This window comes from Amphibalanus amphitrite, unplaced genomic scaffold (assembly GCF_019059575.1).
Source record: "Amphibalanus amphitrite isolate SeventyFive unplaced genomic scaffold, NRLGWU_Aamphi_draft 000033F_arrow, whole genome shotgun sequence".
Taxonomy (NCBI): domain Eukaryota; kingdom Metazoa; phylum Arthropoda; class Thecostraca; order Balanomorpha; family Balanidae; genus Amphibalanus; species Amphibalanus amphitrite.
Window position 1 is genome coordinate 652,712 of NW_024881529.1, and position 23,066 is coordinate 675,777.

Here is a 23,066-nt window from a genome sequence, read left to right on the forward strand (position 1 = left end):
GGACGTCTCGGGTTGTTGCCAGGCGGCCAGATGTCCGGTGTTCGGTGACAGACGCCAGACCAGGGGAGCTTTCCGGTCATGGCCGGTGAGGGGAAGGGAACGCAGTTCTTGAGGGATGCAAATTACCACATTCGGTAATATGTGGGAAATGATGCGGGCAATATGCTGTAAGACATCAATAGGTTTATGGAATCGTTATGAGAAGAACATCAAAGCGTAAAACAAAACAACTACTGTTCCAAGTTCTTCAGTCTGTTGATTTTGCGATTCCGCGACGGCGGCGAGGGAAGATCGAAGATCTCTCGACGTTTGTTTACATTACAGGAGCAAGGCCACAAGAACGATACAAAGCTATGATGACGTCACATACAAATTATTTCGTATTCTAGTGGGTTTCAATATCTAAACCGTATAATTTGGATATTTTCACGACAGAGCTAGCTCATGTTTTGTTTTTAAACAATAACAGATCAGTATTTTTCAAATGACTGCATTTTTATCTACTTCAATTTTATTATGCGTCACTAAAAACACCCTTGCTCCACCTGCCATCTATCACAAATGCTACGCCTCCCGAGAAGCACGAGGCAGCCGAGCGAGCCGAGCCCCCTCTTCGTCGCCCGTTTCCGCCCCCTTTTGGCCTCGTGCCCGCAGTCGTGTGAGATCTCTTGGCACCTGTCCCTGACCCGACCGGCTGCAGTCTCAAATCATGGCCGCTCTAGTTCTTTCAGTGGGTGGACGCCAGTCTTTCAGGTCTCTTGGCTTGTGTGGCCGGATTTTCTACAGGAATATGAGCTCATCGTATCTGGTGGATAACAAGGACGCCAAATACGAATTTTTGAGGGATCTTGGCCTCCAGAGTGTCAACGATGGTGTCTTCAATGGAAAATGGGGTGGACGTGGTGAGGTAGGTTGTCTTCTTTTTGTTTTGGGGTGTTCCACGACAAATCGACAAATAAAAAATTAAATTTGCACCCTCATATTTTATTCTTCGTTGAAAACTGGTGTAAGGGGTTGTGATGGGCGGGGAAGCCAGCTGTGGCAAGGATTTTTTTCTTCGAACAACGGTTTCCGAGATATAGCCTCGGGCAATTCCTGGAGTTCGCGCTGCAGCTCTATGTTTGGCGGCCTATAACTCAGAAACTATTGGTTTATTACGATAAAAACTTTATATGGTTCAACACACAATCAACCAACAAACATTTTGGCTATCTCGGATTTTCAATTTTTGAAAATTTTGATCACGTGACCTTTTGTCCTATTTTTCGAAGAGTGACCTTGATATTTTCCCCTCTGAAAGTTGCAATTTTGTCTGATGATGATTAAAGCCTTATCAAGTGTCATACATATGCGATAATAAAAAAAGTGGTTATCGCCCTGCGTTGACCTCAGGTCAGGTCATTTCTATGACCTGTCCATTATTACGAGCGGGAGCGACAGCGAGATCTCGAGAATAAAGCAAGATAGCGACAAGCGGTAAACGGTAAAGGGTACACACGGATAAGGTCTATAATTTTTACTGAGGTCATTTTCAGGTCAGGTCAAAGATGACGTCACAGGAGCTAAAAGGAAGTCAAAATAGCGGCACTTTACATATATATGACGTTTTTCTCGAATAACTTTCAAGGTATCCCAGCTAGGAACAAACTAATAGCACCATCGTGATCCTCTCGTCGATCCGCATCGAAACATATGTATTTTGACCTCGAAAGGTCGAAAGGTCAAAAGTTGACCTTAGGTCACGTGATCTAAGGTCAACTTTTGACCTTTCGACCTTTCGAGGTCAACATACATATGTTTCGATGCAGATCGACGAGAGGATCACGATGGTGCTATTAGTTTGTTCCTAGGTGGGATACCTTGAAAGTTATTCGAGAAAAGCTTCATATATATGTATAGTGCCGCTATTTTGACTTCCTTTTAGCTCCTGTGACGTCATCTTTGACCTGACCTGAAAATGACCTCAGTAAAAATTATAGACCTTATCCGTATGTACCCTTTACCGTTCACCGCTTGTCGCTATCTTGCTTTATTCTCGAGATCTCGCTGTCGCTCCCGCTCGTAATAATGGACAGGTCATAAAAATGACCTGACCTGAGGTCAACGCAGGGCGATAACCACTTTTTTTATTATCGCATATGAATGACAATTGATAAGGCTTTAATCGTCATCAGACAACATTGCAACTTTCAGTGGGGAAAATATCAAGGTCACTCTTCGAAAAATAGGACAAAAGGTCACGTGATCAAAATTTTCAAAAATTGAAAATCCGAGATAGCTAAAATGTTTGTTGGTTGATTGTGAGTTGAATCATATAAAGTTTTTATCGTAAAAAACCAATAGTTTCTGAGTTATAGGCCGCCAAACATAGGACTGCAGCGCGAAATCCAGGAATTGCCCGAGGCTATATCTCGGAAACCGTTGTTCGAAGAAAAAAATCCTTGCCACAGCTGGCTTCCCCGCCCATCACAACCCATTAGACCAATTTTAAGCAAAAAATAAAATATGAGGGTGCAGGGCACTCGTCGATTTGTCGTGGAACGCCCCTTTTGTTATTCTAGGATAATATTGTTATGCCCTGTGCTTATACAATTTATGTCAGTCTTTGTACCCAGTCTTTGGAAGCCCACACGGATCCCTGAGGATCCCACTGGCACTGCAGGCCTCTGAGATCCGTTTTTGGCTCCAAAGGGCTTTCACTAATCTTTGTGGATGGACCCTGCCACTTGCCAGCATCCATGGGCTCATACCAGGACATATTTCAACTTGTTTTACGTGTCCTAAAGTTGACCTTGGGGCTCATGGCTACGACAGGGTCAGGGAACTGATAGCATAATTGTACATATATGCAATTAGTAATAGAAGGATTTATGGATGTCCTCCTGTTACATATATCCCAACAAATAGGTATTCAGTCTGCTGGCAAGCTGTTGGGCACAGGGCAGGGCATAGAGCAGGGCACATATCAGGATATAGGGTGGGGCACATGTCAGAGCACAGGGCAGGGATTGGCAGGGGCACAGGGCAGGACAAGAGGGAACAGGGTAGGGCACAGGACAGGACAGAGAGGGCAGATGCCAAAGGGCAGGGCAGAGAGCAGGGCACAGGACAGGGTATAGGTAAGGGCACATGGCAGGTCATGGGAACAGGGTGGGCACATGTGCCCTGCAGGGCATGCATATTTCAGGGGCACAGGAGACACAAGGCATGGCACAGAGCAGGGTATAGGACACAGTGCAGGACACAAGACAGGGCACAGGATGGGGAACAGGGCAGGACACAGGATTAGGAACAGGGCAAGACAGAGGACATGGCAGAGAACAGGGTGCAGGGTAGGGAACAGGATAGAGGACAGGGCACAGGGCAGGGATTAGGGCTAAAAGAAGAGCACAGAGCACATGACAGGGGACAGTGAAGGGCGCAGGGCAGAGGGCAGGGCACAGGGTGGGGAACAGGGCAAGATACAGGGCAAGACAGAGAACAGGGCACAGAGGAGGTCACAAGGCAGAGTTTACAGAGAAGAGCACAGGGCAGGGCTTGGGCAGAGTCCAGAGAGCAGGGTGCAGGGCAAGACACAAGTCAGGGACCAGGGCAGGTCCTGTCCACACAGCAGAGCACAGGGTAGTGAATAGGGTAGGGCACAGGATACATTACTGTGAACAGGGAAGGGCACAGGGCAGATAATAAGGCACACGGCAGATAACAAGGCACAGGGCAGGGAACAGGGCAGAGTACAGAGAAGGGCACAGAGCAGGGTTTAGGGTAAAGAGCAGGACAGAGGGAAGGGCACAGCGCAGAGAGCAGGACAGGGAACAGGGCACAAGGCAGACAGGTCAGGTAACAGGAAGGGCACAAGGCATAGCAGAGGGACTGCATCCTGAAATGGGATGCACTAGGTAAGTGGTACTAAGTGCCATAGAATATGCCCTGGCTCTTACAGATCTCTGGTGGCCCTCTGACAAGTCTATTAGAGCCTATGATGAACTCTGATGGCCTAGTTTAGCTCCTAAGGTCCCAAACTGTTTCCCATGGGCCCAAAACTGCCATCTGAAGGGGCGCATTTACCTAATCCCCAACTGACCTCAGATGACGCCACATGGAACCTTAGGGTCCAACTCCGACAAACTACCCAGCCCTCAGCTGGTCTCTGAGGGCCAATGGTGGGGTCTTTAGGGCTCACACTGGTCACTGAAGGGCTCACTTTGACCTCTAAAAGCATTGATGCTCTATATAGGTCTTTGGTAGCCCATACTGACTTGAGCCTTGAGGGCCAAACGCTGATCTCTTCAGTGGTCATGCAGCATCCTGAGTGTCGCAAACTGGCATCTTGGAGGTCAGGTGGGCCTCCAAGGGTCATGACGTGCTTCCTTCTTAGAATCCACCTTCATCTGAGTGCCGTTTTCGGGGATCCCTTGGCTTTGGTGGGTCCCATACAAGATTCCTTGGATGCGTCGCCACGTCGACCTCTAAGAGGCTAACACTGTCATATGACTACTGCCCCCCTCCCCTCCTCCAGCTAGCCTTCTGGCTCACGTAGCGGCAACCGTCTGATTCCTTTTATCTGATTTACGTCTTCACTTCCTCCCACGTCTTTTCGTCTGATGTGTCGCCTTACAGCCTTCTATCACGTAAAATCTTCTGCTTCGCCCATTGCTTTGAGTCTCGCATCGTAGCTCTCACATCTGACGTCTCAGCTCACATGGCGTGTCACCTCACGCCTGTACCTCACGCCTCAATGCTTGTTTCACTCCACATCAGCAGCTGATGTCTCACCGCGTTCTGCCCACAGGTAGTCACGTCCATCTGCCCAGCCAACAACAAGCCGATCGCCCAGGTACGGACCGCCAGCCCGGAGGACTACCAGGAGACCATCAAGGCGTCCCAGGAGGCCTGGCAGGTGTGGGCCGACCTGCCCGTTCCCAAGCGGGGAGAGATCGTGCGTCAGATTGGCGACGCGCTGCGCCGCTACCTGGACCCGCTCGGCCGACTGGTCTCCATCGAAATGGGTGAGGAGGAGAGATGGCACCTCTTGGCGCCGATACCGACGTAACGACGATCTCCATAAACTCTGCTTTAAAAGAGGGTTGTGGCACCGCGCTCAAGCTGCTCACCATATTTTGCCAGTGATTGCAGATGTGGTTAGAACGAATTTTTGTCGTTTTCTTTTGCTTTCCGGCTTCCGCTTAGATGGTTGCTTAGTTGCCTGGTTCTTTGGAACATGACCTTGCAGTCGGGTGTTCAGTACGCGATCAGCGATGTGCAACGAGTAGTCGTGACTGCACTGAGTAGTTCCTTCCAGACAAATTAAAATGTCCGGTATTGTATATAATTTTATTCCCTAGCATGCACAGCTGCTTTTAGGATTTCATGACCAGTTGACCCGGTCTTTTCCTTCCCATCTAATATCCCATAAGAACGTGTCTGAACCCCACCCCTCCCTGCTCCGCCGTTAGGTAAGATCGTGCCGGAGGGTATCGGTGAGGTGCAGGAGTACGTCGACATCTGCGACTACGCCGTCGGCCTGTCGCGCATGATTGACGGCAAGGTGTTTCCGTCGGAGCGGCCCAACCACGCGCTGCTCGAGTGCTACAACCCGCTCGGCGTGGTCGGCGTCATCTCGGCCTTCAACTTCCCCTGCGCCGTCTACGGCTGGAACAGCGCCATCGCCATGGTAAGCGCGCCGTCGCCATGGTGATAGTGACAGGGGTGTCATGGTGACCGTGTGGGACGCTGTCCCTATGCCTGCCGGTGGTAAGTCCTGTGATAGTGTCACCCAAGGTGCAGATGCTTTCCGGCTAATTGTGGAATAAATTGATAAGCTAACTGAATATTGGAACGTCATTCATCAAGACACTGACTGATAAAAATATGTTATCCGGTGTTTTTCACATTTCTAATTGTGGACAGTGCTTCCATTCCACAATTATACGGCGTTGTTCTGAATGCGTGAAGTTGGTTTTATCACGAGATTATTCTAGGTATGTTGCTTTGTTTTGTGTTCTTGTCTTCATTTTGTAAAACATTGCCTCTGTGCTAATTATTTCAATGCGCTGCGCACACGTCACCACTGCCTTATTCTGATCTCCCCGCCCCCTCCCCTCCAACAGACGTGCGGCAACACGGTGCTGTGGAAGGGCGCTCCGAGCACGCCGCTCGTCTCCGTGGCCATCACCCGCATCGTGCAGCGGGTGCTGGAGACGAACAGCCTGCCGGGTGCCATCTGCTCCCTGGTCCAGGGCGGCACCGACGTCGGCAAGCTGATGGCGGCCGACGAGCGCATTGGCCTGCTCTCCTTCACCGGCAGCACGGCCGTGGGACGACAGGTGGGCAGGGGAGGGGTACGGCAGGTGGGGAGAGCGTGTCGTTGATATGAGGGAGCTGGTAGGAGCATATTATCCGCTGCCCTAGCCCACCACGACCCGACTGGACCAGGCGTGCTCCAGTCGTCAGTGATTTTCCACCCACCCATCCCACTCATGGCTTTTGGTGATATTTTACGGTCGGTGTAACATGGCGGAACGACCTTGTTTACCTGACGAGTCGTTGGTGGCTCTCTTACCATTGGTTGTAAGTGGTACCATCGCCGTCGACATGGTTACATTACCCACTCTGTGGTTACTCGACCCGTCGTCTGTGGTTACCTGACCCACCGTCGCTGATTCCAACCCTTCCCCCCCAGGTGGCCCTGGACGTCCAGTCGCGGTTCGGCCGCTTCCTGCTGGAGCTCGGAGGCAACAACGCCATCCTTGTGGACGCCGACGCGGACGTTACGATGGTGGTACGCGCGGCGCTGTTCGCCTGCGTGGGCACGGCTGGCCAGCGGTGTACGACCACCCGGCGACTGGTGCTGCACGAGAGCCTACACGATCAGGTACGGAGGGTATCACTAATCACCACCCACCGGCCAGCGGTGCACCACCACCCGGTGACTGGGTGCTGCATGACAGTCTACACGAGCAGGAATTGGAATGGCGACGTCATGGGGAGACGAAGAAGGCTGTGAAAAGGCTCCCGGCTTATTGTAAACTGGGTGCTGGTCTGGTCGTTTAATGGTCATGGTATGCTCTGCGATGGATAAAAAAGTTATAGATATGCATCGTATGTGCATTGTGCTCGTTTATATAAAAAAAAACAGGCTGTCTCAGTCGCTACCTTTATCAGTTATGCGCCTCCATTCGAACCCACGCGACCTTGTGTGTAGGTGTTCTTCCCCGATTTGGAGCTCCCCCTCCCCCTAGTCTGCACAGGTGGTGACCATTCCCCTCAGCTGAGCGGAACCTCCATTCCCCTCCCTCCCGCACAGGTGGTGGCCGGCCTGGCCAAGGCCTACGCCCAGGTGCGGATCGGCGACCCCCTGGATGACGGCACTCTGTACGGACCCATGCACTCGCAGCAGGGCGTGGAGGCCTACAAAAAGGCGGTCGCTGAGGCTGTCGAGCAGGGCGGAAAGATTGAGTACGGAGGGAAGGTGAGGAGACTATAGCCAGGCGACGGGCGGTGGATGGAGGTCGGACGGAGTTTGTTTATGTGGGCTCAGGGCTGGTTTCTGTCAGCTGTCGTTTTTTATGGTCTGGCCTTTTAGGAGTTTTTTTTTGCGATAGCGCTGGTCGTGATTGAAATGAGAGAAATAATCATTGAGGGCCTGTGGAAACTTTTGAGAAATTACTGATGAATAGGTTTAAGACTTCTTGATGCTTAGTATTGCATCATCGGTCTGACGTGTCAACACTTCTACCAAAACGAATTTTCATTTTTTTCCATCATCACCTTTCAACGAATGTGCACTTGACTGGTAACAATGGAAAACTACTCGTGGCATTTTGCCAGCTGACACAGTATATCGTAAGCCAGCGTTGACGTCGCGCAGATATACCGGGTCAGTCTGATGACGTCACAGCGATGACTGATGACGTGTTCCGTCGCCGCGCAGGTGCTGGAGCGCGAGGGGAACTACGTGGAGCCGACCATCATCACCGGCCTGGCACACGACGCGCCGGTCGTGCAGAAGGAGACGTTTGCGCCGATCGTGTACGTGTTGAAGACGAGCTCCATGGACGAGGCGATCCGGTGGAACAACGAGGTGAAGCAGGGCCTGTCCAGCTCCATCTTCACGCAGAACCTCGGCACCATCTTCAAGGTACGGACACGGGACGCGGATGGGGAGGGGCGGAGGCGGCGGTGCTGTATGTACAGTCAGATTTCAGCCACCGTCTTGAAGGGGGTGTGGTGGACGGTGGTTGATTCGTTTTCTGTGGTTCGAAATTGGACTTACGGGGCGTTATGCCTCACGAATTGTCCGTTTCAACGCTGTCTCTTTTCTTGTGTTTGTCAACCCGTTTTTCTTTGATCCGCCAGTGGCTGGGACCGAAGGGCTCCGACTGCGGTATCGTCAACGTCAACATCCCCACCTCGGGTGCCGAGATCGGCGGCGCGTTCGGCGGCGAGAAGCACACGGGCGGCGGACGCGAGTCGGGCTCGGACGCCTGGAAACAGTACATGCGCCGATCCACCTGCACTATCAACTATGGCACCGAGCTGCCGCTGGCGCAGGGCATCAAGTTCGAGTGAACGCGTGCTGAGAGACCTGATACCGCGGGCTGTGCGGAAACGGAGGTGACCGCAGCGAAGACAAAACGAGCCCGCGGTGGAGAGAATGTTAAGCTGGTGGAGAGATCAGTTTGTACCGACTCAAGGACGCACGTACGGGGTTTGATATCGAGCTTTTTGTAACCGGAGCGCTGTGCTGCGGGCGATTTTGATATTTGCATGCCGGTTCAGTCTGAGAAAAGGCGTATTTTCTGATGTGCGAAAATATGTTCAGATCTGACCAGCAGTCGCTGTTTCTGACATCTGATCTGACAGCTGAAGTTGATACGTAAACATGTGTAGTGCAATAGAAGCGTTAGGCTATTGCTTGACAATCAAGTGCCAAATGAATCGCGCTGGTTACTACTTTTGATAGAATATACTGGCGTTACGTGACGTTGGCGTGTGTGGGGATCGTAGCACTGTAGCGAACAACGGATCTTGGGAATGACTGTTCGATTCCTGGCCGATTACGATCGAATTTATATTATCGGCTCAAAGATTCCATGAAAGCTACATAGATAGGCTAATTCCAGAACATGACTAACGAGGCCTGCCTGAACCATCTCGCATTCTATTCCACTCTTTCAGTCACAGATTACAGACGGCGCACACATACGTACATTTGTTTAAAGATATATTACGATAAATACAACTGGCTGGTTATAGGCAATTCACTATTCGCCAACACAGGAGCGACGTTTCCTAACACAACAGCACGATTCAGACAGCTGGGTCGTGGACCGACCACTGTACGCAGTATATGTAATGTCCCGTTCTGCTCGGTTCCGCCGGTTGTCGCGGTCGCCCCCCGACCGCACACCGATCACCGGCGGACTCGGTCATCGAGAACGTCATCACCGCCCCTCGGAGCTTTCCAGAATAGACAAGCGTCACGATCACAGTTGCGCGAGACACCCGCGCATTAATCCCGCCCAAGACGGCTGGGAGACTCCTTTAGCAGACACCCTCCCCGCCCGGGTCACCTCGAGTCACTGCTCCCTTTACACCGTCCTAACTGAGCTCGAATCCCGCCTCGGACTCTATGGCATAGCAGAGCTTGCTGCGTAGCGTCTCCTCGTCCCTATACTCTGGCAGCTTGAGCAGGTTCATGCACGTGCTGGCCGAGGGCAGGCGGTCGGCGTCGTCAGCCCCGGCAGAGTGAATACACAGCGGCGGGTAGAGCTCGCGGAAACCGAGCAGCGGCGGCCGCGAGCACGACGTGACGAACTTGAGTAGCTGCGTCTTCTGCCGGTCCGTGAGACCGGCCGCCACGCGCCAGAACGTCTCGATGACCGGGTGGTCGTCCGAGTAGCCTCCCGAGTATTTGGTGTGCGCGCGCAGGTCGGCCACGTCCACCGGGATGGCGGCGCCCGAGATGAGCGTCTGGAGCTCCCGGTGATCGAACAGCTGCAGCCACTCGAGAGGTATCACGTCGGCCAGTCCGCGCCGCAGCGCCGCGCACTGTCGCTGGATCTGGCGGTTCAGCTTGAAGTCGGCCACCAGATGCACGTACTCGATGTGGTTGGCGTTGGTAACGGCCACACCGGCGCCGCCCGGCTTCAGCTCCTCGATGCGACTCTCGCCGAGCTCTGTGACGTTGACGGTGAAGTCGAGACCCAGCTCGGAAACGTCGCCGTCGTAGGTGGTGAGGTACAGCAGGTTCTTGTACATGACCGGGTCCAGAGAGTCCAGGTAGTGGATGTCCACGCTGTCCGAGTGGCGGCCCAGCAGCTTGGTGAGGAAGAAGGCGGCCAGCGGCAGCTCGACCAGCATCTGCTCGTACATGGCCTTGCCGAGCACGCGGCCGATGAAGAAGTAGTGGTCGAGCGGCCGCTCCACCAGCAGCTCCACCTGCGGGTTCGGGTACAGCTGGTTGTTGTTGGTCGTCCGGAAGAACCCGCGGTTCGGGTCGAACGCCGTCTTCAGCAGCTCCGAGAGGAACTCTCGGAATATGCCACCGCCGTCGATACCCGCTTCGTCCAGGCCTTTGGCGTTTACCATCTTGACGCGCATGCGAGGCTTCAGCGACGGCTCATTGTCGGGGGACAGCTTCTCGAAGGCGTCCTCGTAGATGTAGTTCCTGCGGATGTTACAGTTGATGGCGTTCCCGGCGCCGGCCATGAAGTGATCCAGCTCCGACTGGGCACCGTGCTTGTCCTGCCGGATGAGCTCCTGGAACAGCTGTACCCGCTGCGGGAAGCTGAAGACGAAGGGAAGCTGGCGCAGCAGCAGCATCATCCGCACGTCCCGCGAGCTCACGATCGGACTGCCGGCCTCCAGCTCGTCCCGCGAGTAGCGCACAGGGCCGGCGAACGGCCGGAACGCCTGCAGGTCCGCCTTGAACAGCGCCACCACCTCCGGGATGCGCTCGGCCGTGAGCGGCTGAGTGCGCTCCGACCAGTGTCCGGGCGGACAGAAGGCCAGCCGGGCGTCCCTCGACTGCAGCTGCCACAGCAGCGCGTTGACGCTGCGCAGCAGGCTGGTCCAGTGAGCGGCCGCCTCGCCATCCGTCGGCCGCGCCGCCGGCACGCCCACGCTCCGCAGCGCTGAGGAGTACGTGGACGACACGCTGGGCTGGAGGTCCGGGTAGGCCAGCTGTACCAGTCCCAGGTAGACGTCCCGCAGCGCGGCCGACATGGCCACTAGCTGCGGCAGCGGGAACAGCGGCGCCGCGCCCACCAGCTCGCCGTCCTGCAGCGTGACCAGCATGTGCGCGAACAGCGCGCAGAAGGCGGCCAGCGGCGGCACCAGCCGCTCGCGCTCGTCAGCCGGCAGGTCAGTCCCTGCCGCCACCGTCTGCAGCAGCGAGCGGCGCTCACCGAACAGCGACGCTGGCGACGAGCACTGCTCCACGACGGCCCACAGCCGGCGCAGGAACGACTTAGAGAAGGCCAGTGTGTAGAGCAGCCGGTACTTGTGCAGCGCCAGCCGTTCCCGGCTGATGAGGTGGTAGCAGAGGCCGCAGAGCGCGCGCACCGCGCCCGACTCGGGCGCCGCGTCGTCCACCAGCCGCCGGAGCGCCTGCACGTGAGCCGGCCGGTCCAGCACGGCGAGCGCCTCCTCCAGCGTGTCGGCCTCCTGGCGCTGCTCGGGCGACTCGGCCGCAGCCATCTCGTCGTCAGAGTCGTCCTCATCGACGCGCTCTGAGCTCCAGCGTGGCCGCAGGTGCGCCGACGCCCAGTCGAGCAGCTCCAGGTAGAGCAGGCGCACCTCGGCCGGCTGTGCGTCCAGCGCGTCTCGGCCCAGTGCCAGCAGCGAGAACAGCAGCCAGGTGCTGGGCGGCAGCTGCTGGCGGCGCGCCGACAGCACCTGCAGGCAGCGGGCCAGCGGGAACGTGCCGTCGGCGGCCAGCGCCGGCAGTAGCCAGTGACGCACCTGGGACGAGAAGCGCGGCTGCAGGAAGCAGCCGGCGAACTCGGCCAGGATAACGTCCGAGAGCGGTCCGGGCCGCTGCGCCAGCCGGAGCGGCTGCTGCAGCAGTAGCAGCACGGCGGCCGCCTGCGGCACCGGCGCCTGCACGGCGTCCTCCTCCAGCGGCGGCACGCGCGCCTCCAGCAGCCGGCGCATGTGGCCGAAGTAGGAGCGCGGCACCAGGTACTGGAGGTGCGCCGCGGCCGCCGCGCCGTCCAGCGACACCTCCAGCAGACGCTGCGGCACCGCCAGCGACCGGCCGCCGTCCGCCGCGCCGCCCAGACTCTGCACACAGAACAGCAGGAGCCGACTGAGCGGGTAGCTGCCGGCCAGCGCGTCTCGCAGCGGCGCGTGTCGCAGCAGCAGCTGGCACAGCGCCACCAGGCGGCGCCAGTCCTCCTCGTCGGCCCGGTAGAACCAGCAGAGGCGCGCGGCCAGTCGCCGCACCAGGCTGGCGTCGGGCGCCGCCGCCGCCGACAGCGCTGCCCGCTCGGCCGTCCACTCGGCGTCGAACGCCTCCCGCAGCCGGCGCCGCAGCCGAGCACGGCCCAGACAGCCGCGCACGAACGCCTGCAGTCGGCCGGCGCAGAGCTGGTGGCGCTCGGTCTGCGCGCGCCGGCTGCGCTCCAGCTGCGCGCGCTGAATGGCCTGCTCCCGCCTCTCAGCGCCGCTGGCACCGCCCAGCCGCACCTGCGGCCGCCGCCGGAACTGACCCTCGAAACTGTACATGGTGAGCGGACTCGGCGGCAGCCCACTCAGCAGTACACCCGGCCTCTGGTCACCTCGACCAACGCTGCACCTGAGGACACACGAGCTAAGATGAAAGCATGTCTGCAGACTTGCAGAGGACCTTCACTGACAATTCATTGTTAGCCATTCTAGACCTTAAGTACACCTGTAGGCTGTATTGTTACGGAGCGAGCGAAGCGACCGTAGTCTTTCCTAAGATTAACCCCGGCGCCTTGATGGGGTCTGCCGAGCAACGCGGTCTGATGGGGGGGGGGGGGCATTTTGGCCCCCTAAGATCTCGAAAACCACGCAACATAGAGAAAAACGGCAAACGGCGTTGGATAGCCCCAACGGAGAACTACCTTGTGACCCAATTTCATTGACCTCGGTCCAATCGATGACGTCACAGGTCAGGTCCAAGGTCGAATTTTCACCGTTTACAGACATTTCAAGAAATGCGTTGTAAAATCGAGTAAAATGCTTGTCATTGAAAATCATCGATGGGGAATTGTCCATAAAATACATATTTTGCTATTTGAGGTCACTGATACCAGGTCAGGTCACAGAGGTCAGGTCAATGAGGGTCAAAATATGAAAATATCATGTGATACATGTTTTATGGTCCATTTTACATAACAAATGCGATTATGTGGGCCAGGCAGGCTTTGGGGCCAGTTTAGGTTATGTTCTGGTGAAGGACAGGTCAAGGTCAGGTCAAATAAGGTCAAATTTTAAACTAATAGTTTTGGATAAAATGGGTATCGATTCGATGCAGCTCGTCACGGGGAGTCTAATGGTGATCTTTGTTTTGCGTTACGTGGTCTAGAATTGCTAAAAATTGAGTAAAAAAATTGACGTCATCAATTTTGAAGAGGTTTTTCGCTATAACTTGGCCAAAAAAGGAGATATCAATCTGAAATTCGGTATGTAGATAGAAGAGCACAGGGACTATCATATATATTCCAGTTTTTCGAAATTAGAAAAAAATTAGTATTTTTTAGTTTTTTTTTTCTTAAAAAACTATTTTTGGGGGTCAAAATCCCAAAATTTTGAAAATCCGAGATAGCAGTTTTGTAGTGCCGTCTCTTCTCTACACGACCACATTAAATACTTTAAAATTGCTTGTTAACTGTAGATTTGGTGAGCGTTTCAAGATGTCTTTGTTTTTTTTTTGCGCAAACATGACCTCAGTTTGACCTCAATAAATCCTGACCCAAGGTGACCTGTGACTTGAAATTTTGTGTGAAGGTGTCAAATTGATGCCCGGAAAGGTACCTACTGAAAATTTGGCGGCGCTACGCGCCGCCGTTTTCACGCTATTTAACCCTCGCCCGCACATGGGGGGGGGAGTTGCCACCCCCCAGGTAGTCTTTCTGCTCTGCACTCAACATTTTTAGAGCTAGAAGCCTGATTTGTCGTATAGCTGCTCCTCTATCCTTTCTTGATTTCCACTGAAAATTTCAAGCTTATGTGGTTTTTGGTTTTGGAGATATGACCTTGTTTTCAGGTCATGTCATGACCCAAATGACCAATCAACATCTTGCGTTGGATATGGGCCTGGTGAGCTTTTGACACCTTGATTTCGGCTTTTTTGCCAGTTTTACCTCCCACCTATCATGGAACATGTTGTTCGGCGATGTACAGATGTCAAGGTCAGGGTCAAGGTCAACCTAGGTAATCTAAAATAATTGCATTTTAGACAAGCTGAATTTACTTTCCGTGAAGTTTTTTGACTGCATTTTGGTAAAAGCTTCTCAGATCATGATTTCATGTAATATGGACACATAAACAATCGGTGCACACATCAGTATACATACAGACACACACAGACATAAAAACACATCATTGACCTTGACCTAACTTGACCTGAAATGACCTCAGCAGCAAAAACCTGGTCGGGTAGTGTGACAAAGAGGTTCTAGCTAGCTTGGCACCAGAAAACGGCATCGTCATCGGTATATGATAAGCAGCACACTTATATCCAACGGTGACCCAAAACAGCAACATTTAACATTTTTTAGTTTGACTTGACCTGACCTGGAAGGTCAATGCCTGACCTTGAAGGTCAATGAATGACCTGGAAGGTCAATGACTGACCTGAGAAGGTAAAACTGGGTATCATTGGATTCGTCTCTTCCCAAACTCCCATGTGCGGTTCTAGGATGGGAAAACGGCATGTGCGGGCGAGGGTTAAGAAAAAACACGGGGGGCCAAAATGGCTCCCCTGTCAGTGCGCGGGTTAACCCTCGCCGGCGAGGCGGTTGATGCACCCCCCCCCCCCTATGGTTTTTTGCAAATAACGTAAAAATGGTGGCGCATAGCGCTATCAGATTTGGCATAGCCTCTGGGGTAACCTTTTCGCACCTATCCTGAAAACTTAGTCCCAGTCTTTTCAGGTCAGGTAACTAGGTCACAAAAACCAAGTGACCTCTCCATCAACTTATCAAGTCAATGGGAGGAAATTGAAGAGGCTCTTATGGATGATCATCATTCTAATCACTCAAACAACAAATTAAGAGTTAACATGTCCTAATGAATCGCAAAATGGCCCCTGTGACCCCTCATTAAGTTCCTGAAATCACATGGATCGCACCCAACAGGTTTTTCACAAATAACTTTTGAAAGAGGCATTCTAGAGTGATGAAAACACCTTAGATGTGTTCTGATAAACAATACGGATCAACTGATATGCAACACAACTTGATATGCAACATGCAACAAAGCCAGGTCATGACCTTGACCTGAGGTCATGTTTACAAGTTGATCTTACAGGGTCTGATTATAGTTAATTCGATGCATCTTGACAAGAGGAACACGATGCTGCTGAAAGTAGACTCATGCAAATTTTGGGTCAAAAGCTATTGCACGCCACAAGAACTGCTCCTGGAAAAATGTCATTTTGAGTTTTAACTCCCTCCCCCCTGCAAGCTACACCTCAGGTCAAATCTGAGGGGATTATTCATAAAGAGCGTCAAGAGAGCTATCGCATGCTCCTTTCCACAGTGCTGTAGCTCTATCTTTTCTTTAGCTATGTGCTAGTTAGGGTATTGGTAACCCTGGCATCTGTAAGAATCTTGACCCTGGCGTCACCGGTAGCGTTTTCGTTCAAAGTTAAGGTTTCCTGTATGAGGCCGCCGTGCCAAGCTGAAGCATGCTGTGACGTCACTGGGTAAGAGAAGATAACTTACCATGCTATCGGTATCGACTGAGACTCAGATAGACTCAGACCGACTCAGGCAGACTCAAACTGACTCGACCGACTCAAACCGATTCAGATCGACTCAGTCCGACTCAGAACGACGCAAATTGACTCAGACCGACTCAACCAACTTAAATCGGTTCCGATCGACTCGGACAGACTCAGAACGACTCAGGCAGACTCAAACTGACTCGACCGACTCAATCCGATTCAGATCGAATCAGACCGACTCAAACTAAGTCAGACCGACTCAACCGACTCAAATTGATTCCGATCGACACAGACAGACTCAGAACGACTCAGACAGACTCAGGCAGACTCAAACCGATTCAGATCGACTCAGACCGACTCAGATAAACTCCGAACGACTCAAACTGACTTAGAACGACTCAACCGACTAAAATCGTTCCGATCGACTCAGACAGACTCAGAAGGACTCAGAGAGACTCAGCCTCAGGCAGACTCAAACCAACTCAGGCAGACTCAAACCGACGCAGGCAGACTCAGACCGATTCAGATCGACTCACTCAGACCGACTCAGATAGACTCAGAACGACTCAAACTGACTCAGACCGACTCAACCGACTCAAATAGATTCTGATCGACTCAGGCAGGCTCAAGCAGACTCAGACAGACTCATGCAGACTCAAACCGACTCAGCACACTCAAACTGTTTCGACCGACTGAAAACCGATTCAGGTCTGATGATTCAGGTCACTGCTGGGTCTGTCTGAGTCTGTCTAAATCGGTTTGAGTCGGTTGGGTCGGTTAGAGTGTGCCTGAGTCGGTGCGAGTCTGCCTGAGTCATTCCGAGTCTGTCTGAGTCGATCGGAATCGATTTGAGTACATCTGAGTCGATCTGAATCGGTTTGAGTCGGTCGAGTCAGTGAGAGTCTGCCTGAGTCGGTTTGAGTCGTTCTGAGTCTGTCTGAGTCGATCGGAATCGATTTGAGTTAGTTGAGTCGGTCTGAGTTATTTTGAGTCGTTCTGAGTCTATCTGAGTCTGTCTGAGTCGACCTGAATCGGTTTGAGTTGGTCGAGTCAGTTTGAGTCTGCCTGAGTCGGTTTGAATAGTTCTGAGTCTTACTGAGTCGATCGGAATCGATTTGAGTCGGTTGAGTCGGTCTGAGTCAGTTTGAGTCGTTCTGAGTCTATCTGAGTCGGCCTAAATCGGTCTGAGCCTGCCTGAGTCGGTCTGAGTCTGCCTGAATCGGTTTGAGTCGTTCTGAGTCTGGCTGAGTCGATCGGAATCGATTTGAGTCGGTTGAGTCGGTCTGAGTTAGTTTGAGTCGGTCTAAGTCGATCTGAATCGAGTTGAGTCGGTCGAGTCACCTTGAGTCTACCTGAGTCAGTTAGAGTCTGCCTGAGTCGTTTTGAGTCTGTCCGAGTCGATCGGAATCGATTTAAGTCGGTTGAGTCGGTCTGAGTCAGTTTGAGTAGTTCTGAGTTGGTCGATACTGATAGCATGGTACGTTACCATCTCTTACCCAGAGAAGTCACATCATGCTTCGGCTTGGCACGGCGGCCTAATACAGGAAACCTTAGCCCTGCACAAAAACACTACTGGTGACGCCAGGGTTACTGATACCCTAGTTTGTAAAGAAATTTGTCAGAAGTTTTACCTCTGAAAACAAGCTTGGCCCTTGGGTGACCAGGGCCCTGTTTCACCGGTGATAGCAGCACGCTCTGCTAATCACACGTGTCAAATTGGGTTTCCATGGAAACATCAACAAACCATGACACCGTCAATCTGTGTGATGTCATCAAATATTGCTGCTAACATCTTCACGGCAGTGCCCGTGCGATCAGACAAATGTATCAAACGCAATTCAACGAGACAGCAACTCTGTTCCAAACGCAGCTCACGGATTACACGAAACGTCATTAGTGTGACCTGGTCACATTACGTCAGCTCGCGCAATTTGATAGTAGCGTGCTGCTATCACCGGTGAAACAGGGCCCTGGCCTTTGACCTGATCAAAAAGTGAACAAATAATTTGATTATTTTTTATGCCCTTTCGAACGCCACTTGCAGTGTGTCCAAAATGATAGAAGGCAGACAAACTGACTGCCGACATCAACATAGAGGTCATTGTCATAACTCATAGGTCAGTGCACGACAACGATGCCTAAAAAAAAACAAAAAACTGGTACTAGGTAGTCGGTACCTGACCTACCTACCTATAACTCAGCGCTAGTTTAGGTACCTACCTTTCGGGAGCAATAGAAACGCAGCGTCGTAAATGTCAAAATTTTGCAAAAAAAAAACAATGACCGCTCAAGATGACAAGAGTACGTCAATCCTCCAGCACGCTACCACCGCGATGTCAAGTTGAATTCTCCAGAAATTCCCCACGCATTCGCATCATCGGCATCATCGTAAAAAAAATATAAGCAAATCATGCTGAGAGAGTTGATCAATGTTGCGTTGTATTTGTCGCATAACGCTACTGCCAAATCCTACCAAATCCTCCATATCCTTCACCACCTAAAATTTGTCGTATGGCGACACCTATAACAAAATACCCTTGAAAATACCTACTCAATTTGATTTTGACTACAGATGGCGTACATTGAAATCGGGTGTGAAAAAGTCACAAATGGTCAGATTTGATGTTGCCCGTGCAGTGGCGGATCCAGGGGGGGGGGGGGCAAAATGGGCATTTGCCCCCCAAACGGCATGATTTTAACATTACGCCTATGGACAATGCATGGAAAGAATAGATAAATTGTTATGGTTTGCCCCCCCGTGTCGGGACGCGGCCGGCCGGCCGCGGACCATTTTCAGAAGTGGCGGGCAGACCGTGCGTCGAGTACTTGCTTTCTCGCGCGGCGGTACTGGGGTTCACTAGCATTGTTTAAAATATTTTCATTTGCCATGAACTTGAAATTATACACTGTAATTAACGATCATTTGTCAATTATTACAAGTTCTTCAAAATTCTCCTTTGAAAGCAAATTATTTCATTTCACTCAAGAATTGTCTTGTCCACCACTACAACCGCCACCCATCCGCCATCCATTGGAAGAGATAGGCTCTGCGGCACAAAGTGTCGTTTTAAACTGGACTGGGAACCAATGTGTGATGACATTTCGAGCTAAATTTATGCTCATTGTGTACCTAGAAGCATTGGGAACAACGCTTTGACTGTACATTTTTAGATTTTTGCCTCTAAATGAAAATATTTACAATCAAGTACTTTGCGAGCGCAGTTTAGAAGCTCCCGTAATTAAAGTCCTATCTCCTACAAGTATGTAAATACTGCTCTAGGGAACCAACAGTTTGCATCGTACTAGCTTTAAATTATATCCATATTGTTCCCAGTACTTTGCTGAACACTGTGGTGAGTGTACATTTTTCGTTTTTTGCTTTACAAGCGTAAAATTTGTCTGGTTCTACACCACTTCATTCGCCTCCATAGCCCGGTAACGGCGCCGCGCGGCGCGGCCGGCCGGCGCCCGCTGTAGTTCCAAACACTGCCCGATAGATGGCAGGCGCAGAAGTGGTCCCAGCCGTCCCGGTACGCCCCCAAAAAAACTGAGCTGGATCCGCCTCTGTGCCCGTGCACCTATGGGGGGGGGTAGGAGGGGAGGCGGTTGCGTGCGCCACGAAATTTAGCACTACTAAACTTCCTCATTTTTTTTTTTTTTTGCTACTTGTATCATATTCTACAGTAGGTATGTGGCAGGGCTGCGGAGTCGGATCGTCGGAGTCGGAGTTGGAGTCGGTCGGAATCGAAAGTTTTGCCCGGAGTTGGAGTCGGAGTCGGAGTCGCCAAAATCTTATCGACTCCTACGGAGTCCGAAGTCGGAGTCAACGATGCAGCATGGCTCAACGTCATGCACTGCACCCATGTTTGATCTTGAATTGATGGGGGAAGCTTGGGTATTATTGGACGGGCCACTTCAAGCCATCGTAACATGATGGTTATCATTTTTATGTAACTGGGAGTCATTTAACCCTCGCCGGACCTATTGGTTTTCTACATACGCGCCGGCCGAGGGGGGGGCGGGTACGACCCCCCCCCCCTCGCCGTTTCGCCCCTGGTGGAGCTAGCGCGTCGCGGAAAAAACGAGCGTGTGCGCCGTTACGAGACGCAGAGATTGCTACCCGATTTTAAGGTCCTAGGTCAACCGGTGACCTCTGAGGTCAGGTCAAGTGCCCCAAGGTACGGTTCAGTTTTTGGTGAATAACTTCGCAGAAAACGGCCGCAGAGCCGCGATTTTGGCAGCATCGTGTTCGCCTCGCTCAGGCGCGTCGAATGATATACTTTTTGTTCGGGTCAGGTCAACTTGGGGTGTTGACCTCAGGTCAAGGTCAGGACCTCAAGGTCACGAAGTTGGTCGAAAGGGGTCATGTCGCATATCATTCGATTCGGCAGGTCTTCCTGAGTCCATTGGTGGCTTCCCCGACTCGCTAGCTCAATTTGATCAAGAGTTATTGACGAAAAACTGATATGACCTTGATGACGTCATAAATGACGTCACGAAAGGTCAACATTGCAAAAGTGACGCATCTAACCTTGCAAGGAGTGCATCAAATCACGATTCTGTGTGCTTGACATAGTTGGAGATCGTTCCCGGCGCCAGAATAGCAGTTTTCATTTTTCCCCATTGACTTATAATGGTGAGGTCAGGAAAATGACCTGACCTCATATGACCTTTAGGAAAAATCCGAGATATACAAGTTGTGAGACTCATAATGGATACTAGATCCTGCAAGTTTCATTTCCCTGTGACATCTCCTCTGGCAGTGAGGGCGTTGCGAAGTTGCGACATCTGAAGACCGTGCAGAGGTTCACTTATGACGTCATAGGTCAGTGACCTGACCTGACCCAAAAATGCGGTTGGTGTCAAAAGATGCGGCTTGAATCAAAGGTCAGGTATGCCAAGTTTCAGCTCTCTATCGCCAGCGTGTTCGGAGCTATCGCGAAAAAAACCTATGGGGGGGGGGCGGCACCCGCCCCCCCCCCCCTCGGCCGGCGAGGGTTAAATATATGAAGAAAGCCCAAAACTTTGTTTTTTTTTAAAAGTCTGCTGAGGTTCCGGTGTTGCGTTGGAGCGCAGCGATTTTTTAAAGAAAAACAAGTTACTTGGATACCTATTATCGGACAGCAGCAGCAAACTACGGACGGGCGTCCAAATGGATCCCAAGGCAAGAGTGTTGATATTGATATTGGTTCCCGAGTTTTGCATTGGCTTCTTGCTCTTTCAAACGCCACCTTCCGCGTGTCGCTCCGTGGCCCATGGGAGCCGAGTTAGAAGAGGGGAAGGTGGGTTCAGCTCCCCCCATGGGGTAATATCGGTCATCGGATGGGTGTCCGATAATAACAAACACGTATGACGTAGGCCGTTCAAAATGCGGCAAAATGAGAGCTACAAGGCTACAAGCATATTGAAACCTGAGCAGTAATCGCCACGCACTTTGTATGTGGATCGCTCTTAACCCGCGCACCGACGGGGGGGGGGGGGCGGATATCCGCCCCCCTGAAGTTTTTTGCGGATAGCGGGAAAACCGGCGGCGCTACGAAATTTGGTACCTACGACTATTCTCTCATCAATTTTACACATGGTGTGCAAGTTTGAACCTCCTAACTTAACGAAGCACTGTGCTTCGTTAAGAAGTGCTTCGAACTAAGTGCTTCGTTAAGAAGCACTTAGTTCAACTAAGTGCTTCTAACCTAACTTAACGAAGTTGCGACATCTGAGGACAGTGCACGCTGCAGGTCTTTGCTTATTACCTCATAGGTCAGTGACCTGACCTGACCCGAAAATGTGGTTAGTGTCAAAAGATGGCTTCATTCATGCATGCATTAACTAATTAATTAATTAATTAATTAATTCATTCATTCATTCATTCAATCAATCATTCTTTCATTGTTTCATTCATTCATTCATTCATTCATTCGTTCATTCATTCATTCATTCATTCATTCATTCATTCATTCATTCATTCATTCATTCATTCATTCATTCATTCATTCATTCATTCATTCATTCATTCATTCATTCAAAAATCATTATCAAAGGTCAGATATTCCGAGTTTCAGCTCTCTATCGCCGGTGTGTTCCGAGCTATAGCGAAAAAAAAAAACTATGGGGCGGCACCCACCCATCCGCGGCCGGTGAGGGTTAAGGGATGTTTTTTTTTTTGTTGTTGTTGGGTTAGGCCCTTTCGGTCCAATAGACCATTTCAGAGCCGGAAGGATGTTAGGAATTAGGGAGAGACATTGGTCTGGGCAGGCACCCTAGTGAGTCACCGGGGCTGAGCCCATCCCGAAGGACAGGCCGATCAGCCCCAAGGTACTCACTGCACCCGGCTACGGGGTGCGCTCCCTCGAGAGCAGCGGTGCCGCTCCAAGGGAGCAGCCCGCATGAGATAAGGGATGTAGATGTCTGATGCAGAAGGCCGCCAGTCGATCAGTCGAGCGGTTGCCGAGATACAACTCTCTCAAAAGCATCACGAGGCCGGGGTCGGGTCGGGCCGCTCATATTTATATTTCTTTCCGTAGATAATCCGTAGATAGATTCATGGATAATCTCGCTCGCTCATTTAATCTGAAGGCTTTGTAAGGAAAATACACCAAGTGTACATGATTTCGAACTCAGCACATCCCCGTACTGACGATCAGGACATTTGGCGGCCAGGTACTGCCAGACCATGTTCGTGGGCCACTCTGCGCCGTGTAGCTGCGAGGAGCAGGTCAAACTCCACTACTGCGGGCCGTACAGCATCCACGAGGATTTCTGCAGCGACTACTACAACCACTGGATTGTGCCGTGCATCAGCTCGGCTTGAGCGGTCCGAGCAGAAACAGCATCGATATAGGATTTTGTGGACGATAACAGTGTGTGTTCAGTAGGCTGAATGAAGTCACCCTGTGACACAGCGCCTGCTCCTCTAAATGATCAGAAATGCATATGACTTATGAGCAAAACTAATATCGTCTTCAATACATAATCGAACTGCTATTTACAGCTGCTGATGTTCACCCTAACTCATAAGGTCAATACATCATGCCTATTTATTCCAATCGTGTGTTTTACAAATATGTATGCATGACGCCTTAGCCCGGCACCGTATCGGTTACTCGTATTTCCCAACCCACGACAGCCTGGGGGAGGGGGTCGGATCTGC

At 51.8% G+C, this 23,066-nt stretch overlaps 2 protein-coding genes across 3 annotated transcripts; one reads left to right on the top strand and one right to left on the bottom strand.

The window, feature by feature from the left end:
- Positions 1-552: 552 nt before the first annotated feature.
- LOC122369071 (alpha-aminoadipic semialdehyde dehydrogenase-like) lies at positions 553-8,983 on the top strand. The gene is made up of 8 exons (XM_043343459.1): positions 553-907; positions 4,790-5,006; positions 5,454-5,671; positions 6,108-6,323; positions 6,680-6,871; positions 7,304-7,468; positions 7,931-8,137; positions 8,356-8,983. Exons 1-8 carry the CDS (start codon positions 710-712, stop codon positions 8,566-8,568), a joined length of 1,626 nt encoding a protein of 541 aa, XP_043199394.1. The 5' UTR covers positions 553-709; the 3' UTR covers positions 8,569-8,983.
- Positions 8,984-9,206: 223 nt separating this feature from the next.
- Positions 9,207-18,329, bottom strand: LOC122369075 (ubiquitin-protein ligase E3C-like). 2 transcript variants are annotated; one of them, XM_043343474.1, is made up of 2 exons: positions 18,140-18,329; positions 9,207-12,799 (listed from the first exon to the last, which is right to left on the bottom strand). In XM_043343474.1, the coding sequence occupies exon 2, from the start codon at positions 12,727-12,729 to the stop codon at positions 9,601-9,603; it is 3,129 nt and encodes a 1,042-aa protein (XP_043199409.1). In that variant the 5' UTR covers positions 12,730-12,799; positions 18,140-18,329; the 3' UTR covers positions 9,207-9,600. The 2 variants fall into 2 exon arrangements, with proteins under 2 accessions (XP_043199409.1, XP_043199418.1); XM_043343483.1 differs by having other exon boundaries at positions 9,207-12,814; positions 18,140-18,313.
- Between the last annotated feature and the right edge of the window lie 4,737 nt (positions 18,330-23,066).

Excerpts from the sequence above, each read along its gene's own strand:
- LOC122369071 (XM_043343459.1), top strand. The coding sequence starts at position 710 with ATGGCCGCTCTAGTTCTTTCAGTGGGTGGACGCCAGTCTTTCAGGTCT. Across the intron at positions 5,007-5,453 it reads ACTGGTCTCCATCGAAATGG|GTAAGATCGTGCCGGAGGGT; the intron begins GTGAGGAGGAGA and ends CTCCGCCGTTAG. Across the intron at positions 7,469-7,930 it reads AGATTGAGTACGGAGGGAAG|GTGCTGGAGCGCGAGGGGAA; the intron begins GTGAGGAGACTA and ends GTCGCCGCGCAG.
- LOC122369075 (XM_043343474.1), bottom strand. The coding sequence starts at position 12,729 with ATGTACAGTTTCGAGGGTCAGTTCCGGCGGCGGCCGCAGGTGCGGCTG.